The 19,284-nt window shown below is 34.6% G+C and overlaps 1 protein-coding gene across 1 annotated transcript; it reads right to left on the bottom strand.

Moving 5' to 3' along the window:
- Positions 1-13,905: 13,905 nt before the first annotated feature.
- On the bottom strand, positions 13,906-16,732 carry LOC111748990 (olfactory receptor 10AG1-like). Its single transcript, XM_064274269.1, has one exon. The coding sequence runs from the start codon at positions 15,190-15,192 to the stop codon at positions 14,254-14,256; it is 939 nt and encodes a 312-aa protein (XP_064130339.1). The 5' UTR covers positions 15,193-16,732; the 3' UTR covers positions 13,906-14,253.
- Positions 16,733-19,284: the final 2,552 nt, after the last annotated feature.

Below are 19,284 nucleotides of genomic sequence, written 5' to 3'. Positions count from 1 at the left end.
ACAAGAACTGACCATAGAATAAAGACAACAAACGAAGTAGGTGAAATATGGACTTTTAAAATAAATGTTATTTGGATATTTGGGCAATCTTTTAGCAAAGTAGGTAAATTTTTGTTAATACTTTATCCTACAGCAGGAAAGACTCCAAAAGGCACAATAGTTTAAATATTTTAGAAAATTAAACAATAAAATAATTTTAAGAGAAAGATTTTTTAAAATATAATTTTGGAGTACTAAAGATTTTTCTAGTTATGACTAAAATTTTATAATGCAAGACACAAATAACTGATCAAAAATCAACTATGTAAAATTAAATACCTATGCTAAAGATGAAGAAATAGAAGATTTTTACCAGCTGCTGCAGTCTGAAATTGATTGAACATGCAATCAAGCTGCATTGATAATTACTGGCCATTCAAATGCAAAAGTTGGAAATAAAAAAGAAGGATCAGTAGTTGGAAAATATGGCCTTGCTGATAGAAACAATGCCAGAGAGCAAATGATAGAATTTTGCAAGACCAATGACTTCTTCATTGCAAATACCTTCTTTCACCAATGCAAACGGTGACTATACACATGGACCTCACCAGATGGAACACACGGAAATCAAATTGACTACACCCGTGGAAGAGACTCTGGAAAAGCTCAATATCCTCAGTCAGAAAAATGCCAGAGGCTGACTGTGGAACAGACCATCAATTGCTCATATGGAAGTTCAAGCTGAAATTGAAAAAATCAGAGCAAGTCCACGAGAGTCAAAATATGACCTTGAGTACATCCCACCTGAATTTAGAGACCATCTGAAGAATCTGTTTGGCACACTGAGCACTAGTGACCAAAGACAAGACAAGTTGTGGAATGACATCAAGGACATCATACATGAGGAAAGCAAGAGGTCATTGAAAAGACAGGAAAGAAAGAAAAGATCATGATGGACGTCAGAGGAGACTCTGAAACTTACCCTCAAACGTCGAGTACCTAAAGAAAAGGAAGAATTGTTGAAGTAAAAGAACTGAAGAGAAGATTTCAAAGGGCCTTTTGAGAAGACAAAGTAAAGTATTATAATGACATGTGCAAAGACTTGGAGATAGAAAACCAAAAGGAAAGAACGCACTCGGTGTTTCTCAAGCTGAAAGAACTGAAGAAAAAATTCAAGCCTCGAGTTGCAATAGTGAAGGATTCTATGAGGAAAATATTAAACGACACAGCCAGCATCAAAAGAAGATGGAAGAATTACACAGAGTCATTATACCAAAAAGAACTAGTCGACGTTCAACCATTTCAAGAGGGAGCATACGATCAGGAACTGATAGTACTGAAGGAAGAAGTCCAAGCTGCTTTGAAGGCATTGGTGAAAAACGAGGCTCCAGGAATTGATGGAATATCAATTGAGATGTATCAACAAACAGATGCAGTGCTGGAGGTGCTCACTTGTCTAAGCCAAGATATGTAAGACAGCTTCCTGGCCAACTGACTGGAAGAGATCCATATTTATGCCTATTCCCAAGAAAGGTGATCCAACTGAATGTGGACATTATAGAACAATATCATTAATATCACACGCAAGAAAAATTTTGCTGAAGATCATTCAAAAACAGCTGCAACAGTATATTGACAGGGAACTGCCAGAAATTCAGGCTGGTTTCAGAAGAGGACGTGGAACCAGGGATATCATTGCTGATGTCAGATGGATCCTGGCTGAAAGCAGAGAATACCAGAAGGATGTTTATCTGTGTTTTACTTACTGTGCAAAGGCATTTGGTTGTGTGGATCATGACATATTATGGATAACATTGTAAATAATGGGAATTCCAGAACACTTAATTATGCTCATGAGGAAGCTTTACATACATAGATCAAGAGGCAGTTGTTCAGACAGAACAAGGGAATAGTGATTGGTTTAAAATCAGGAAAGGTGTGCACCAGGGTTGTATTCTTTCACCATACCTACTCAATCTGTATACTGAGCAAATAATACGAGAAGCTGGACTATATGAAAAAGAACCGGCCATCAGGATTGGAGAGAGACTCATTAACAACCTGCGTTATGCAGATGACACAACCTTGCTTGCTGAAGCACTTGAGGCACTTACTAATGAAGATCAAAGACTACAGCCTTCAGTACGTATTGTACCTCAACATAAAGAAAACAAAAATCCTCCCAACTAGACCAATGGGCAACATCATGATAAATGGAGAAAGGATTGAAGTTATCAAGGATTTCATTTTACTTGGATCCACAATCAACAGCCCTGGAAGCAGCAGTCGAGAAATCAAAAGACGCATTGCATTGGGTAAATCTGCTGCAAAAGACCTCTTTAAAGTGTCGAAGAGCAAAGATGTCACCTTGAAGACTAAGCTGTGCCTGACCCATGCCATGGTATTTTCAATCGCATCATATGCATGTCAAAGCTGGACAATGAATAAGGAAGACCAAAGAAGAATTGACACCTTTGAATTGTGGTGTTGTGAAGAATATTGAACATACCACGGACTGTCAAAAGAACAAATAAATCTGTCTTGGAAGAAGTACGACCAGAATGCTCCTTAGAAGCAAGGAAGATAAGACTGCGTCTTACATACTTTGCACATGTTGTCAGGAGGGATCAGTCCCTGGAGAAGGACATCATGCTTGGCACCTCAGTGAGGTGGATTGACACAGTGACTGCAACAACGAGCTCAAGCATAACAAAGGCTTTAAGGAAGGCTCAAGATCGGGCAGTGTTTCCTTCTGTTGTGCATAGGGTCACTATGAGTTGGAACCGACTCGATGGCACCTAACTACATGCTTGTTAAAAATAAACAAGCACTAAAAGTAATCCAAAAATATAATTAATAAAGTGGGGGAAAATAATTATAAATCATATCTCAGATAAAAGATTAACTTCCCTTATAAATAAAATATTCTTAAGTATCAAGGAGAAGTGAAAAATACAAATAGAAAAAGGGACCAAACATAGAACACTTAACATAAAAAGGGAGTAAAGTCATCCTTTAAGCTATGAAAATATGTTCAACATCATAAAAAAGAGTAACATTTAAACTGCACATAGTTTAGTTTATAAAAATAGGCATTTTCTTGGGGAAACATGCATGCTTTACATACTTCTTGGAAAAGTGCAAAAATGGTTCAAGTCCTGTGAAGACGAATTGGACACCACTGATTAATATTACGGTCATATCTAGTCTTTGGTGGCACAAATGATTTGTGCTCCACTATTAACCTAATCTATCTTGGAAGAAGTAAAACCAAAATGCTCCTTAGAGGCAAGGATGGCGAGACTGCGTCTTACATACTTTGGGCATGTTGTCAAGAGGGATCAGTTCCTGGAGAAGAACATCATGCTTGGCAGAGTACAGGGTCAGCAGAAAAGAGGAAGACCCTCAACGAGGTGGATTGACACAGTGGCTGCAACAATGAGCTCAAGCATAACAAAGATTGTAATGGCTCAAGACCGGGCAGTGTTTTGTTCTGTTGTGCATAGGGTCACTATGAGTCGGAACCGACTCGACGGCACCTAACAACAACACTAACCTAAACCTTGGCTGTTTGAACCCACCCTGCAACATAGCTGAAGAAAGGTCTGATGATCTGCGTCTCTTAACAGTGCATCAAGAACACCCTATAGAGTAGTTCTACTCTGTAACACATGAGGTCTCCATGACTCCAAATCAAGTTGACAGCAATGGATTTTCAGGTTATATAGTCAATCAATAAAACATCCACACAAGAAATTATTCAATAAATTTACATTGTAGCATTGTTTCCAATTGCAAAAGATTGTAAGCAAATAAAGTTTGGATCGCTAGATAGGTTGTCTTTCTCTGACATAGGAGTGTTTGTTTTAATATTTTCATCCTTCCTCTTTCTTTCAGGCTATTTGATGCCTCTAAAAATGATTTTTTAAAAATGTATCCAGATTTTTCCAACGGTTGAAGCGGGGACATGGGTTTGCTGTAAGCCCCTGAACCATAACTAGAAATGAAGTTCTTTCTTTGTTTTAAATGTTGGAAAGTATCTACAATTTGGTGTCAAGTCAGTTCATTCATAAACATTTTGGTTTATTTCTTCAAATTGATTTATTTGTTGAAATTAAAATTTAGGTTGCTACTTATCAAAGGACATTCAGGAAGTGAAAAGAAAAGCCAATGAATGGGAAGATAGGTTCAAGATATATAACTGACAAAGAGGTTATATGCCCAATATAAAAGAAAATGTCTAATAAATAAGACTGAAGACAAATAATTCAAAATAAAATTGATCAAACGACACCTGAAAGCACTTTACAACAGAGAAAATTCATAAACATACTAAAACGTGCCTTACCTCAATAATCATAAACATTCAGATTCAAACTACAGTGACATATTCTACATCTAGTTAATGGGTAAAAATCATAAAAGATGAGAATACTGAGTGCCGGGCAGGAAGTAGAACATCACACTGGAGCTTTCAAACATTGCTATTACAAGTATAAATTGCTATATCCACTTTGAAAAATTATTTGAGAGATAAACAAATGCCCAATATTTTTGGGAGTACACCCCACTAATGAGTTCGTACATGCAGTGGGACGGTACGCATGTCCTGAAATGAAAACATCCCAAATGTCCACCATAATAGAATGTATTTTTAAAAACTCAGTATTTATACTGTAAAATCACAAATATAAACAAAATTGAAGAAATGTGCATATGTGCTAGGATATGAAATATTTATAAAAATAAAATATTTATTGATGAAATTAAAACACAGACTACACACTGCCTGGCTTCTTTTACATGAAGTTTGCAAAGAGGAGATATTCATTTGTATTTTTTGGCAGGCACAGTTACATAGTGAAAATAGGTGGAAAAGTAAATGCATGAGTGTAATAAAAGTCACACTTGTGGTTATTGCTGGGACAGGAAGGAGGTGTGATCAGGAGAGGGTTGGTAATTGACTTCTACACTGTTGTTAATGTTCTGAAACCCTGGTGGTGCGGTGGTTAAGACCTCAGCTGCCAACCAAAATGTCAGTAGTTCCAACCCACCAGCCACTCCTTGGAACACTATGGGGCAGTTCTACTCTGTCCTGTAAAGTCGCTATGGTTTGGAATCAATTGGACGACAACGGGTTTGGTTTGGTTTTTGGTTTTATGGCCAACGATTTTGAACACTCTTTCATGTGTTTCATGTCCACTTGAATGTCCTCTTTGTTGAAGATTCTGTTCCTGTCCTTTCTCCATTTTATAATTGGATTTTTTAACTTTCTGTTTTTGAATTTCAGTTTTCTGTAGACTTTCAAGTTTAGACCCTAATGAGATACATCAATTCTGAAGATTTTTTTCCCAGTCTGTAGGTTGTCTTTTTACTCTTTTATAAAGTCTTTTGATGAGCATAAGTTTTTAATTTTTGTGAGGCCCCAATTTAGCTATTTTGCCTTGTATTTGTGCATTTGTTGTTATGTTTGTTATCCTATTTTTGCAAAAGATTTTGATTCCATCATTTTCTCCCAATGTTTTCTTCAGGGAATTTCATGGTTTTAGGTTTAACATTTAGGTCTTTGATCCATTTTAAGTTAGTTTTGTGTGTGTGTTGTGAGTTTTGGGTCCTGTTTCATTTTTCTGCAGGTGAATATTCAGTTTTGCCAGCACCATTTATTAAAGAGACTGTTTCTGCCTCCACTAAATGGATTTGATCCCTTGTCAAAAATCAGGTATCCATAGATGGCTGTGAAGTTTCGTTTCTCTTCCACTGGTCTGTGTCTATCATTTAACCAATACTAGGCTGTTTTGGTTACAGTGGCTATAGTACATTTTAATATCAGGAAGTGTGAGGTCTCCTGCTTTTTTCTTTCTTCAGTATTGCTTTGCCTATTTGGGGTTTCTTTCATTTCCATATGAAGTTGGTCATTATTTTTTCCATTTCAGTAAAGAATGTTGTTGAAATTTGTATTGGGTTTGCGTTGTATATGAAGTTAGCTTTTGGTAGAATCAATATTTTCAATTTATTAAGTTTTCCAATCCATGAACACAGGATGTATATTCATTTTTCTATGCTTCTTTTAGTCTCTTGTAGTAATGTTTTATAATTTCCACTGTGTGAGTCTTTTATATCCTTGGTGAGATTAATTACTAGTTATTTTATCTTTTTTTTTTTTATTTTATCTATTTGGGGCTATTACAAATGGTATTCTTTTCTAGATTTCTTTTTCAGAGTAGTTTTTGTTAGTGTAGGGGAACCCAACTGATTTTTGTGTGTTGATTTTGTACTCTGCAATGTGTCTAACTTCTCTTAGTTCCAGCAGTTTTCTTGTGGAATCTCTAGGGTCTTGTACATATAGGATCACATCATCTGCAAACTGAAGTGGTTTTATTTCTTCCCTTTGAATTTGGATACTATTTATTTTTCTTGTCTTATTGCTTTGGCTAGGTCATCAAGTACAACGTTGAATAAGAGGTGATAATAGGGAACCTTTTCTAGTTCCCGTTCTCCATGAGAAGGCTTTCATCCTTTCTCCCTTGATTGTAATTTTGGCTCTTTATTTTTCACGTAATCTCTTAACTATGTTGAGAAATTTTCCTTCTATTCCTCTTTTACTAAGAATTTTTATCTGAAAAACTGTTGAATTTTTATCAAATGCCTTTTCTGCATCAATTGATGTGATCATATGGCTCTTTGTTTTATTTTCCTGGTGGATTACAATGACTGATTTTCTGATGTTGAATCATGCTTATTAGCCTCATATGTATCTGACTCAATCATGGTGTGTGATTTATTTGATATGTTGCTAAAGTCTGTTGGCCAGAATTTTTTTAAATTATTTTCACCTATGTTCATATGGAATATTGGTCTGTAATTTTATTTATTTATTATGATGTCTTCGGTTATCAGAGATATGCTGGTTTTATTGAAAGAATTTGGTGGTGTTCCTTTCTGTTGTATGTTTTTGAAGACTGAATAGTATTGGTGTTAATCTTTCTCTGAAAGTTTGGAAGAATTCTCCAGTGTATCCTTCTGGTCCTAGGCTACTTTTTTATTGGCACTTTATTGATGAAATTTTCAATCTCTTCTTTTGTAATGACTCTGTGGAAATTTTCTACCTCTGTTTGTGTTAGTTGGGTAGGTAGTGTGTTTCTAGGAATTTGCTCATTTCTTTTAGGTTTTCAAATTTATTGGAGTACAATTTTTCATAGTAATCAGTTATGGTCTTCTTTATCTCTGTTGTGTAGGTTATAATGTCACCAGTTTCATTTTTTAATTTGGCTTTTTGTCTCTTCTGTTTTTTTTAAATCAATTTAGCAAGTGTTTTTTTCTGTTTTATTCAACCTTTCAAAGAACCAACTCTGATTTTGTTGTTTCTTTCTAATGTTTTTTTATTTAGTTTATTTCTGTCCTGATCTTTATTATTTCCTTTTTTTCTGGTAGATTTTGGCTTCTTTTGCCCTTCCTTTTCTGTTTGTTCAACTTGTCAGTTCAAGTTAATGATTTCGGATATTTCTTCTTTTTTAGCGTAGGCCTTTACTTCTATAAAATTCCTTCTGAGTACTGCTTTTGCTGTGTCTCAAAGGTTTTGATACATTGTTTGCATTTTCATTTTATTCTAGAAATTTTGTGATTTCCCCTTTAATTTCTTCTGTGAGCCAACCACTTTTAGTAGTGTGTTATTTAGTTCCCTTGTATTTTTTTTTCTTTATTTTTCCAATTGTTGATTTCTAGCTTCATACTGTTATAGTCAGAGAAGATGCTTCAGATGATTTTAATGTTTTTAAATTTGCTGAGACTTGTTTTGTGCCCTAGCATATAGTGTATTCTGGAAAATGATCCATGTGCCTTGGAGAAGAGTGTGTATTGTTCTGATGCTGGGTGGAATGTTTGATATATGTGTGTTAGGTTCAGTTGGCTTACTGTTTTATTTAAGTTCTCAGTGTCGTAGATCATCTTCCTTTTAGATGTTCTGTCTACAACTGAAAGTGCTGAGCTGAAGTCTTGTACTATTATTGTGGCGTTGTCTATTTCTCCTTTCTTATTAGTCAATATTTGTTTCATGTATTTTGTGGCATTGCTGTTAGGTGCATATATAGTTACAATTGTAATGTCTTCTGGCTGTGTTGATTCTTTTATTATTATGTAATGTCATTCTTTGGAGCCCTGGTGGCACAGTGGTTAAGAGCCTGGTGATAACCAAAAGGTAGGCAGTTCAAATACACCAGCCACTGCTGGGAAAGCCTATGAGGCAGCTCTACTCTGTCCTATAAGGTTGCTATGAGTTAGAGTCAGCTCAACAGCAACGGGTTTGTTTTTGTTAATATCCTTCTTTATCTCTTGTAATAGGTTTTGGTTTAAAACCTCTTTTACCAGATATCAGTATGACCACTCCTGCTCTTTTTTGTTTACTGGTTCCATGGAATATTTTTTCCATCCTTTTATTTTCAGTCTGTTTGTGTCCTTATACCTAAGATGTGTCTTGTAGACGGCAAAATGAGGGATCATGGTTTCTTTTGTCTGTTTGTTTTTTAATACATTCTACCACTCTTTGCCTTTTGCATGGGATGTTTAGACCATTTACATTTAGCATTATTGCTGCAAATAAAGAGGCTGCTTCATTCATTTTCCTATTTGTTTTTTGAGTGTTTTGTATATTTGTTTTTTTATTCTCAATTTTCTGTTTTTTCTTTGTATTTAGCTGCTTCTGATAAGCCTTTTTGCTTTCTTTCTCCTTTTTTTATGAATGCTTTTCTTGATGACTTTTTAGTGGTTATCACATATATAAAATTACACATGTATAACATAAACAACAGTTAACATACAACCTTAACATCCTAAATTCCTGTTGGCATGTCTCCATTAACATCAACATACAATCTATGTTTGATAAGTTTACTGTGTGCTTATTTCTTATAAACTTGATTTTCTATTGTCTCTGGTATTTAGTTATTAAATTTATTCTCCAAAAATACCATATACTCGATCCTTATAATTGCCTGTGTTGTTCCTGTGTATTGATATGAATATATGGGGTACTTCCTTGAGAAATACTTGCAAAACAGGTCTAGTAGTGGCAAGTTCCCAGAGCACCTGTTAGTTTGGAAATGTCTTGATTTCTCCTTCATTTTTGAATGACAGTTTGGTTTGGTAAAGAATTCTTGGTTGGCAATTGTTTTCATTCAGTATTTTATATATGTTGCTCCCTTTCTTCTGGCCTCTAGACTTTCCAGGGGGAAATCCTCACTGATTCTTGTGAAACACCCTTGGTATGTTGTATTGTGTTGTTGTTCTGCTGCTTTGAGAATTGTTCTCTTTATTTTGATTTTCAAGAATTTTATTAGGATATGGTGCAGAATTGATCTTTTTATGTCTCTTCTGATTGGGTTTCATGTAGCTTCCTGTAGTTGCAGGCATAGTTCTATGTTCACGCTGGGAAATTCTCTCTGATTATTTCTTGGAAAGTCATTTCTGTCTTTTATTGTTGTCATGATTCTCTGGTATTCCAGTAATTCTAATGTTAGATTTCTTAATTGAATACCATGTTTCCATTTGGGTTTTAACATTTTTTAATTCTTTTGTTTCTCTTGAGACTTGAGAAATTCAGTTATTTTATCTTCTAGATTATTTATTTTATCTTGTCTGTTTAAGCCTATTGTTTAGTTTTTCTCTTGCTTTTTCTAAATTAGTTGCTTTATCCTTCAATTCCAGTAGTTCTCTCTTTTTTTTTTTCATGTGTTCAATTTCTTTCTTGAGTCTCTCATTTTGTCTTTCCATTTGTTTTCTGATCTCAGCTAGTTTGCTTTCTGTGTGCTTTTTGCTTATTTAAACATAGTACCATAAACTTGTTGCCGTTGAGTCAATTCTGACTCATAGCTACCCTATAGAATGGAGTAGAACTTGCGCATAGGGATTCCAAGCAGCAACTGGTGAATTCCAGCTGCCAACCTTTTAGTTAGCAGCCAAACTCTTAACCACTGTGCCACCAAGGCTCCGTTTAGCACCATAGTCTGAAAATTATCAATTCTTTGCATTAGACTGGCCTTCATAGGAAAAATGTATTTCTCTTCGTATTTTGCTTTTTGATTATAGTCCTTATCTTATGATTTTGTGTATTTTATGATTGTTTGTTGAACTGGAGCCATTTTGTTATTTTTATTTACTTTTTAACTTTTTGTTCTGTTTTTTGTACTAAAATATTCTGATTGGTGCCCTGGTGACATAGCAGACAAGTGTTCAGCTGACAACCAAAACACTGATGCCTCAACCCATCAGCCATTCTGCAGGAGAAAGTTTTGGCATCCTGCCTCCACAAAAGCTCACACTACTGGGAACCCCACAGGGTACCTCCACTCCACTCCACAGGGTTGCTATGTCTCAGAAACAACCCAGAGTCAGGAGGCTTGGTATCTTCTGCTGAGAACCACTAGAGAACACTCTTATCTTTTTTTTTCATTGCTTTTTCAGGAGCTCTGGATGCTCCATCTCTGGAAGTCAATATTCATGTGTGGGAGTAGGGGCATTTACCTGGTCACAGATGCTGAAGTAAGTGGTGGGGCTCAACTTTCCTGGGGTGAAGCTAAGGAATTTTCTATGTCTTTCCTACATGGGCACCCCTGCACAGGCTCTCCCATGGCTTTCCACTGTGGCCTGGGAGCCAACCTTTCCCCTTTATCTCTTCAGTCAGTCTGAACTATTCCCTTTGCCCTGATGTCTGTGCAGTTCTGCCTGTTCTTAGTGCCCGTCCCTATCAGGCTTCAGGGAGATTCAACATCATTATCAGTATCACTGTTTCCATTCACCCCCTCCCAATTTTGTTGCCCATGAACTTCCATGGCCAATTGGTAACATATTAAAAATTGGGGCTACAGTTTCTTCATATTAGCTCCCTTCCTGCATTTCCTGTTTGGTGTGTTGCCCTGTCTCATCTCAAAAGGGCTGCAGTAAGTAAGTGGTGCCTGGTGTAGGCGATAATGAGTAGGTTCTCCTAGCTTCTGTGCTGTTCCTGCTTCTCTTCTCTCCTTCTTCTGGATCTACACCAACCCTCCAACACCTCAGCTGCTGTCCAGAATTGTTGGATCACAGTCTGTGGTTGTTTTTACTCACTGTTAATGGGTTAGTTGCTGGGGGAGTAAATAGGAACATCCACTCACTTTGGTATCTTGCTCCTCCTCCCTCCCCCACAGTATATCTTAATGTAAAAAGATGAAGCCAGAGAGTTTAGCATGTGCTAAATTTTGCAAAGAGTTAGATTTTTCTTCTAAATGTAGTACATACCTATTGGAGATTTCTAAGTTGGGGGGGTGAAATAAAATATTTTTCCTTTTCTTTTTTTTAATTCCTATAGGTAATCTCACTATGAGTCAGAATCAACTCGACAGCAGTGGGTTTGCTTTGGGGTTTATAGGTAATCTGGGATTTGTGGCTCATAGGAGGTTAAGAAATGAGACAAGTAGATTCCTTTGGTGATAATTGCTAAAGAAACCAACTTAATGACAATGATGGCTCAGAGAAAAAAAAATTTTTTAAGTGTTTACATTTTGGAGATACTGACAGATACATATCAGAGGTGATAGAATAATAATTACACTTTTATTTAAACAAATGAATAAATATGGAAGTCATTTAATCATATGGAGAAGACCGATGGGAGGAATAGGTTTGGGGGAGAGAATGGGTCCAGAAAGTACATTATGTTGATCTTGATTTTTATATCACTGTGTAATGGGAGTAAGTAATTGGAGAAGTAAACTGAACTTGTTCATGACATTCAATATTATTTCCAACACATCTAAATTACATTGAACTATATTACACTGATATTCAAAAACTGTATTACATTGAACTATATTACATTGATATTCAAAAAATGAGTATACATATAGACAGTTCTATAGACAGTAGCTAATATTTTCAACATTTTCCTCCTTAAGAATCTGATAACATTTTCATAATGCAAATGTCAACTTTTCTATTCCTTGACATTTTTTAAGAGGAAGGAGAAAATTGTGCTTTATACAATTCCTGAATCAAAAGAGCTTGTTGTGAGGATACAGTAAAAGCAGTTATGATATATGTTGGTAGTTCTTTTATTAAGCACAACTTAAAGTCAAACAATAATATAAACTTGAGTCCCTAAATATAAACCTCTACTTCTCCATCCTTACTGAGATAGTGTCCAATGGGGAGATTTTAAAATATATTTTCCTGATACCACCAGTGTCAAAAAAGTGAACCACAATGCATCATGTCTGTACTAACCCAGCCATGATTGTAAAGCATGCAAGAGATTGAAAACCATAGAATGTGCAACGTTTAATTGATTTAAGAAAGAAATTGGTTGACACAAGTGGTTTGCCATCAGCTGCTAACAAAATTTGGCAGAATGAACCTACCCAGTGGCTCTGCAGAAGAAAGGCCTGGTGGTCTGCTCCATAAAGGTTACTTCCAAGAAAACCCTGTGGATCATAGTTCTACTCTGTAACACATGGGCTCACCGGGAGTCAGGCTCTGACTAGATGGCAGGGAACAAATGCAGCAGCAACAATTGACTTAGACCACACTCAAAACAGAAGGAGCTTCCATCTACAGTATCTAGGAAGAGTGGTGGAAATAAGGCATAAATGAGTAGTTATTTAGATAATATCGAGTGAGAAAGCAGTTTGGTGATGATTGATTAACTTCCTAATTGTTCCCATGATATCTTTGTTCCTAAGGCTGAAGATAAGGGAAGATGTTAAGGAAATTTCTTAATTATAATTATAATTACAGAATATAACAATGTCATATGATAAGCTAAATCAACAGCAAGTGTGCTCTTTACAATGCATTAATTTGCACAAAAAAATCAGTAAGTTTCATATTTATTTTTCAAATATAAAAAGTGACATAAAGGATTAAATAATCATCCACATCAAGGAAAAATTTAAGTGATGAAGGATTAACTCAAGCCCAGGTCTAGAAATAGAATATGAATGGTGAATTAAAATCCTCGCATGAATGTGAAATAGGACAAATTATGCAAACATCTTGAGTCTCTGTTTTTTTTTATCTATAAAATAATGTGAGGACATTAACACTATATGTGTGTATATATATATATATAAACACACACACACATATATGTACCAAAATCAAATGCAATGATGTCAAGTCCAAATCGTAACTGTCCCATAATTTCCAAGGCTGTAAATTTTTAAAGAAGCAGACTGCCACATCTTTCTCCCAGGGATCAGCTGCTGGGTTTGAAAAACTAAATTTTATTGGTTAGCAGCAGCAGAGAGCTTTAACCACCGCATGGTCAGGGCATGTATATATAAGTATACACGTATATGTACACATACATACACACATAATCAATTGTCATTTATAATTACCATTTATAATTAATAATATAAAGCATAATGCCAAAACCAAACCCATGGCCATTGAATCGATTCTGGCTTCTAGCTACCAGAGTAGAACTGCCCCATAGGGTTTCCATGGGAGTGGCTGGTGGATTTGAACTTCCAACCTTTTGTTATAGATTATATATATCATATATATATATGTATGTAATCAAATACCATCATAGGATGCAGTAGATTGCTGCTTGATACACTTCCAATCTCATCTAATTCTTGTTTCAAATCTGGGTTTAAAATTTTAACTGGTTTAAACATTTGAAAAATTCATTACCGCATCCACCAACCACTGCAGTATTGTTCCATGGAGTTTATATTTTCATTATTTGTTTTTTTTATAAGAAACCTTAAAGAGGTAATTTCAGAATGTTCAATGAGTAAAATGTCTGAAAATATAAGCACATAGTTTCAAAAAATGTTCTCCATAGCTCTCCTATATTTAATACTTTTTATTAGCAGATATCTCAATGAAAAGAAAAAAGTAAGTGATAGTTACATAAAGAAAACAATCAACAGAAGAAAAAAAAAACTCTGTAAAAGGGAATGATTTTTAGGAGAAAAAGTATTGTGACATCAACTACTAGATAAAAGAGACTATATTATTCAGTAAACAGTCTCAAATCACCAGCTAATTTCTGGGGGTGATAAACTAGTGACCTGTACATGAGATTTGTCAAAATAATTAATTTCTTATTTGCAATACAAGAATTGTGGCTAGAACACCGATATCAGAAAGTCTGGCATAAAATGACAAGCTCAGGAATGAGTAAAATATATACTAAGGCAGGAAATCAAACTAAAAGTTAGTTTCTGATTATACAACAGCAGAATTAAATGAGAAAAGAGATAATGAGTTCATATGACTGGCTAATGTGACTAAACATTAAGGCAGCAATTTTCTCAATGCCACCATGACGTCCTTATTCCTCAGAGTATATATCATAGGGTTAAACACTGGGACAACAATGGTATAGAAAAGAGAGAGAAATCTGTCTCTTCCAGAAGAGTGTTTTGATTTGGGTTGAAAATATGTAATGATTCCTGATCCAAAGAATAAAGCCACAACCATAAGATGAGATGAGCAGGTGGAGAAGGCTCTGGCTCGACTTGTGGCTGATGGCAACTTCAGGATGGTGGAGATGACTTTGCTATAGGAGCCAAGTATCAACAGAAATGGAACTGTGATAAACAACACAACAATTATGTAGACTGACATCTCATTCACAAAGGTGTCCCCACAGGCCAGCTTGAATATTGGGGGGATATCACAGAAGAAGTGGTTGATTTGGTTAGATCCACAAAATGGCAGAGAGAAAATCTGATATGTCTGCCCTATCTGAATTGTGATTCCAGTAGTCCAGGAGCCAGTCACCAACTGGATACAGACCCTGCCATTCATGACTAGGGGATAGTGCAGAGGGTTACAAATGGCCACGTAGCGATCATAGGCCATTACTGCCAGGAGTAAACACTCTGTACTTCCAAGTACAAGGAAAAAACACATTTGTGTCGCACATTCAAACAAAGAAATTTTTCTATTCTGAGTCCAAATGTTCATGAGCATTTTAGGAATAATGATAGACACGTAACAGATTTCCAAGAAGGAAAAATTACTGAGGAAAAAATACATGGGTGTCTGGAGAGTCTTGTCAACCCTGGTTATGAGAATAATGATGCCATTTCCCATCAAGATAATCACATAAGCCAGGAAAAATATCCCAAAAAGTAACATTTGGAGATTAGGAATATCAGAGAATCCCAAAAGAAAAAATTCTATCACCAAAGTGTCATTTACTTCTAGTAGGTTTTCTTGGTGTTCCATCTGTGAAAGTGGTGAAATTATTTATCTTTTTTGGCCTGTTTTCCAATTCTGCAGACTAAAGAGGTGTATAGAAGTAGCATATACAATTTCTAATCCCCCTGAAAATTCCAGCAGGAATTCTACATCAAACAACACAACTGAGGTTCAACAGAGAATGCATGCTAAATTCTTGACATTGCGACATAATTAAGATTTAATACTAGGCTTACATTTGAATAGAAGTGATGGGCTCTTGATTTATGCATTTTCATTTTTTGTCTGTGGGCATAGCAAAATGAAAATATTTTTCTCGTCACATTAACAAAGTCCTGAGACAGAAGCCTTTATATCTCACACTTTTCCTGGTGATTTGTTCACCATTAAATTTTGAATTGAATTTTTCCATAATACCTCAACTCTTCCATGAAGTCTTTTGAAGTACAGTGTGTGCCTTTTCTTCCTTGTATACCATAGCTCTAACTCTTTGTGTGTGCACTTTGTTGTGAATCTGTATTCCTGTTTCATCCATGTATCAAAATAAAATAAACATCATTTGATCAGGCATTATGTTTCAAGATATTTCATTTACCATGCATTTGTGATATTTCAGAAACTCTGTCAAGTTTATTTATCCTTAAATGTCCTGCTACCTATCATTAGCTATTCTCATAAAATTTATCATTTCGATAATACATCTGAACTTGAAGCACCCGGAAATAAAAATTGGACAGTATAAAGTATTATAAAATATAATTTTTACATCATTTCTAAAAAGACCGATAGCAGAGAATATCCATTTTAACTAGAGACCATGTGAGCAAGCATATTTTGATAGGGAGTTATAAGACATGCAGAAATTCAATTAATTTTACAGGTATGGAGACCTAGGTGGATAAGTTAGGAATTAAAGGGAGAAGGGAATTAATAGAATCATAGCTGTAGATAGAATCCGAGAAATGAGAATGGAAACTGTAGGTCAAGGGATTACCATAATATTTTCTCATTTATTTCTTAGGTATTTTTCTTGATTAAGGGTTATTGCTCTCATGTTATTTCATAGATGAAGAAACAGACTGAAAGAATTTGCATATGTGTTGCTTCTTCACACACATGCTGGAATTTCAACTCCCTGCTCGCGTTCTTTTTCTAGACATAGGTTTGAATCACGTTTTCAATACTTACTGTTTTAGGTGACCTGAGCCATTATTTAAATGAAGTCATTTTTTATATTTAAAAAAAAATATTGAACTAAATATCTATCTTAGAGTTGTGAGAATTAAGGAGAAGATACAAAGGGCTTACCTAAAATTTATTTAGTTTATTATATGGCATTATTATATTCAATAATTATGATCACATTTGTGATTTAGGAATCTCCAGGACACAGCCCCCTAAGACAAGAGTCAATAAATAATTGTTAAGCATTCAAATTATCCATTGTTCTCTTAACCGAATCACCACTTCCTCCTTATTACTTTTCACATTAACTCTTGAACATGCTTTCTCTATTTTTGCATCTGATATTTACCAAGTTGTTCTGTTTACCATAAAGTCAGTTTTCTCTCTACTTCCACATATCTATATAAATATCTATATAAAATGGCATTTTATATAATGTGATAAAATTACACAGAGAAGATATTGACTGATATGAGACCAAATGCGGTTTCTATATATAGGTCTCAATTATGTATCTTATGTATTTATATGATATTATACATGTTACATGCAGTCAAAATTAAGTAATCTAAAGCAAATAAATTTAAAATTATTTTATTCACCAAATGGGATGACGCCCATGAATCTCATACTGATTACATTTCAGTGTGATCTCAGTCTCTATCCTTTTACTTCTAAACTGTGTGTCACTCACTGATCACTTGATATTGCTTTTAGGAGAATTTATGCCTGTCTTATCTTCCCCTAACCCCAACAACTTCCCATAACAAAGGGACTTTTTTTTTTTTTCATATTCCACTGTGTCCCACTATATAAACTATGAGAATGTGGGACACATAATATTTTTAAACTATTATTCTGAATTTAATTTAATGTAGTATACTGTAAGAAATCATTTTCTATGCTAAAAAGAGAGAGAACAATAAGTAGTCCTGACTGAACTTATAATTTCATATTATAAGACTCAAAATATCTATTCAGACATAAATAAAGAAAATGAATTCAAGTGCTACTTATTACGGAAAAAGAAGCCAGACCAAGAGATTCCATTGTTATGTCGCTACCATTTTTTATTATGTGCCTGATATCTGCTGGTTATGATTTTAACCTATCTGATGGTAGCTGTAAGTACAAAGACTAGACATCACCCCTGAATCCTTCAACACCAGCTTTCTCTCTCAAATTCAGTAATTTCTTAATACTTTTTAAAAAGCTGAAGTGTTGACTTAAAAATTGTCAGTACCTCTTTTAAGATATAAAGAACCGTGCTGTGAGGGAAAAATAATTTTAAAATGAGAACTCCCATATTTGTAAAGTATTATTATTCTTTAATTCTACCATTCTAAATCGGCAAGTATTTCTAGGAAATTAAAATGTTTGAGAAAAAAAAAAAAGAGATTGACTCTTCTTTAAAATAGCAAGCATCTTATTGTATAGTGAGTCATAGAAGCATGTACAAATAAAGGTAAACTAATGTTTTGCTTATTAGAAATGATTTACTCCAAATAAAACTTTAAGCAATTTACCTGACTTCTTTTTATCATTAATTAAATGTGCTGTATTGGTATCGGGTTTTATGATTACAAAGTGTTTTAGTATCAATATTGTTTTTAGTTTACTTCTGATTAGGAAAGTGGGAAATCCAAATATGGAGGCTTTAATTTGAGTGTCCATTTTTTAGTTTAAAATTGTTTCTTTGTGTTATTTGTTGGACTGTGATTCTGAGTTTTATAGTGTTCTAAAAGAAATATTGAATACCAATACAAAAACCATACAAACATAAAAAAAAATTCATACTTACTCTGCTAGATTTGACTAAAGTAGCTTTTTTTTTCTCCTCAGTAAGACTGTTTACGTTCAATAGTTAATATATGTGTATATATACAAAGGTTTGTAATAAAGTTTTGCTCTATTAAGAATTTTTATTCCCTCCTAACTGGAACTAGTATCTCTTTCAGAACATATATGCTTTCAAATCAACAAGTTCTCTTTAAATAAAAATATCCCTCCTATTATAATGGTTGTAATGGTTGTATTGAGATGTCACCTCAATATTTATTTGATGTTTGTTACTTGCCAGCCATTCTAAGTTGTTTTTCCAGAACTCTGGCTAACGCTCCTATCGCCCCCATGGAATTCAGGTCCTCATTCCAACCTGACCTTGGCAGAGAACAAGAATGCCCTAGACAGAGCAATATCACTTATCCACTGGAGACTACTCACCATCAAAGTTGTGTATTTGAGGCCCTTTCTTACCTCCATTTTTTAAATATTCCTGTCTTGATTTCACTACTTGGATCTTGGAATATAGCAACACTAGGTGTCTTTCACCATTACATATCTATAATTTATTTATTGTGATCTACTTTAAAAAGAAAAGAAAAACTAACGAAACCCTGGCTGGAGAACTAATTATTTTTGTCATAAACAGCATAGATATCACAGTATACCTCTAGACTGTATTAAATATAAGCATTTTAAATCTGGGATAATGTATATCAAAGGAAAAAAAAATAACTGTAAAGTACACGCTCATTTCCAACCAACTTTTATAATCAGTATACAAATAACTTATATATACAACTGAGATTTCTGTACTCACTCCTGTATCATATTCTAATTTGGAACCAAATGTTATTTGAGCCATTTTTTTTTACTCTCTATTTGTTGATGCCTCCTACATTTCCTTCATTTTTATTGTAATTTGTATTTTCTTAGAGTATGCATCAATTTACAAAGGAAAAGATTATAAAATCCAGAAATAAATCAACATAATGTGGTTGATTTGCAACAAAATTGCAATGGCAATTCAATGGAGAAAGGATAAACTTCAAAAATTTGTGCTGAAGCAATTCCAAATTGGGACCAATGACTTAAATACAAAGCATAAAACTCCAAAATTTCTAGAATAAAGCATAGGAGAAAATCATTGTG

Source organism: Loxodonta africana, chromosome 22, assembly GCF_030014295.1.
Source record: "Loxodonta africana isolate mLoxAfr1 chromosome 22, mLoxAfr1.hap2, whole genome shotgun sequence".
NCBI lineage: Eukaryota > Metazoa > Chordata > Mammalia > Proboscidea > Elephantidae > Loxodonta > Loxodonta africana.
Note: the sequence above shows the minus strand (reverse complement) of the source record. Positions and strands in the feature narration are given on the sequence as shown.

Bases quoted from the DNA above. Each gene is read 5' to 3' on its own strand.
- LOC111748990 (XM_064274269.1), bottom strand. From the start codon at position 15,192: ATGGAACACCAAGAAAACCTACTAGAAGTAAATGACACTTTGGTGATA.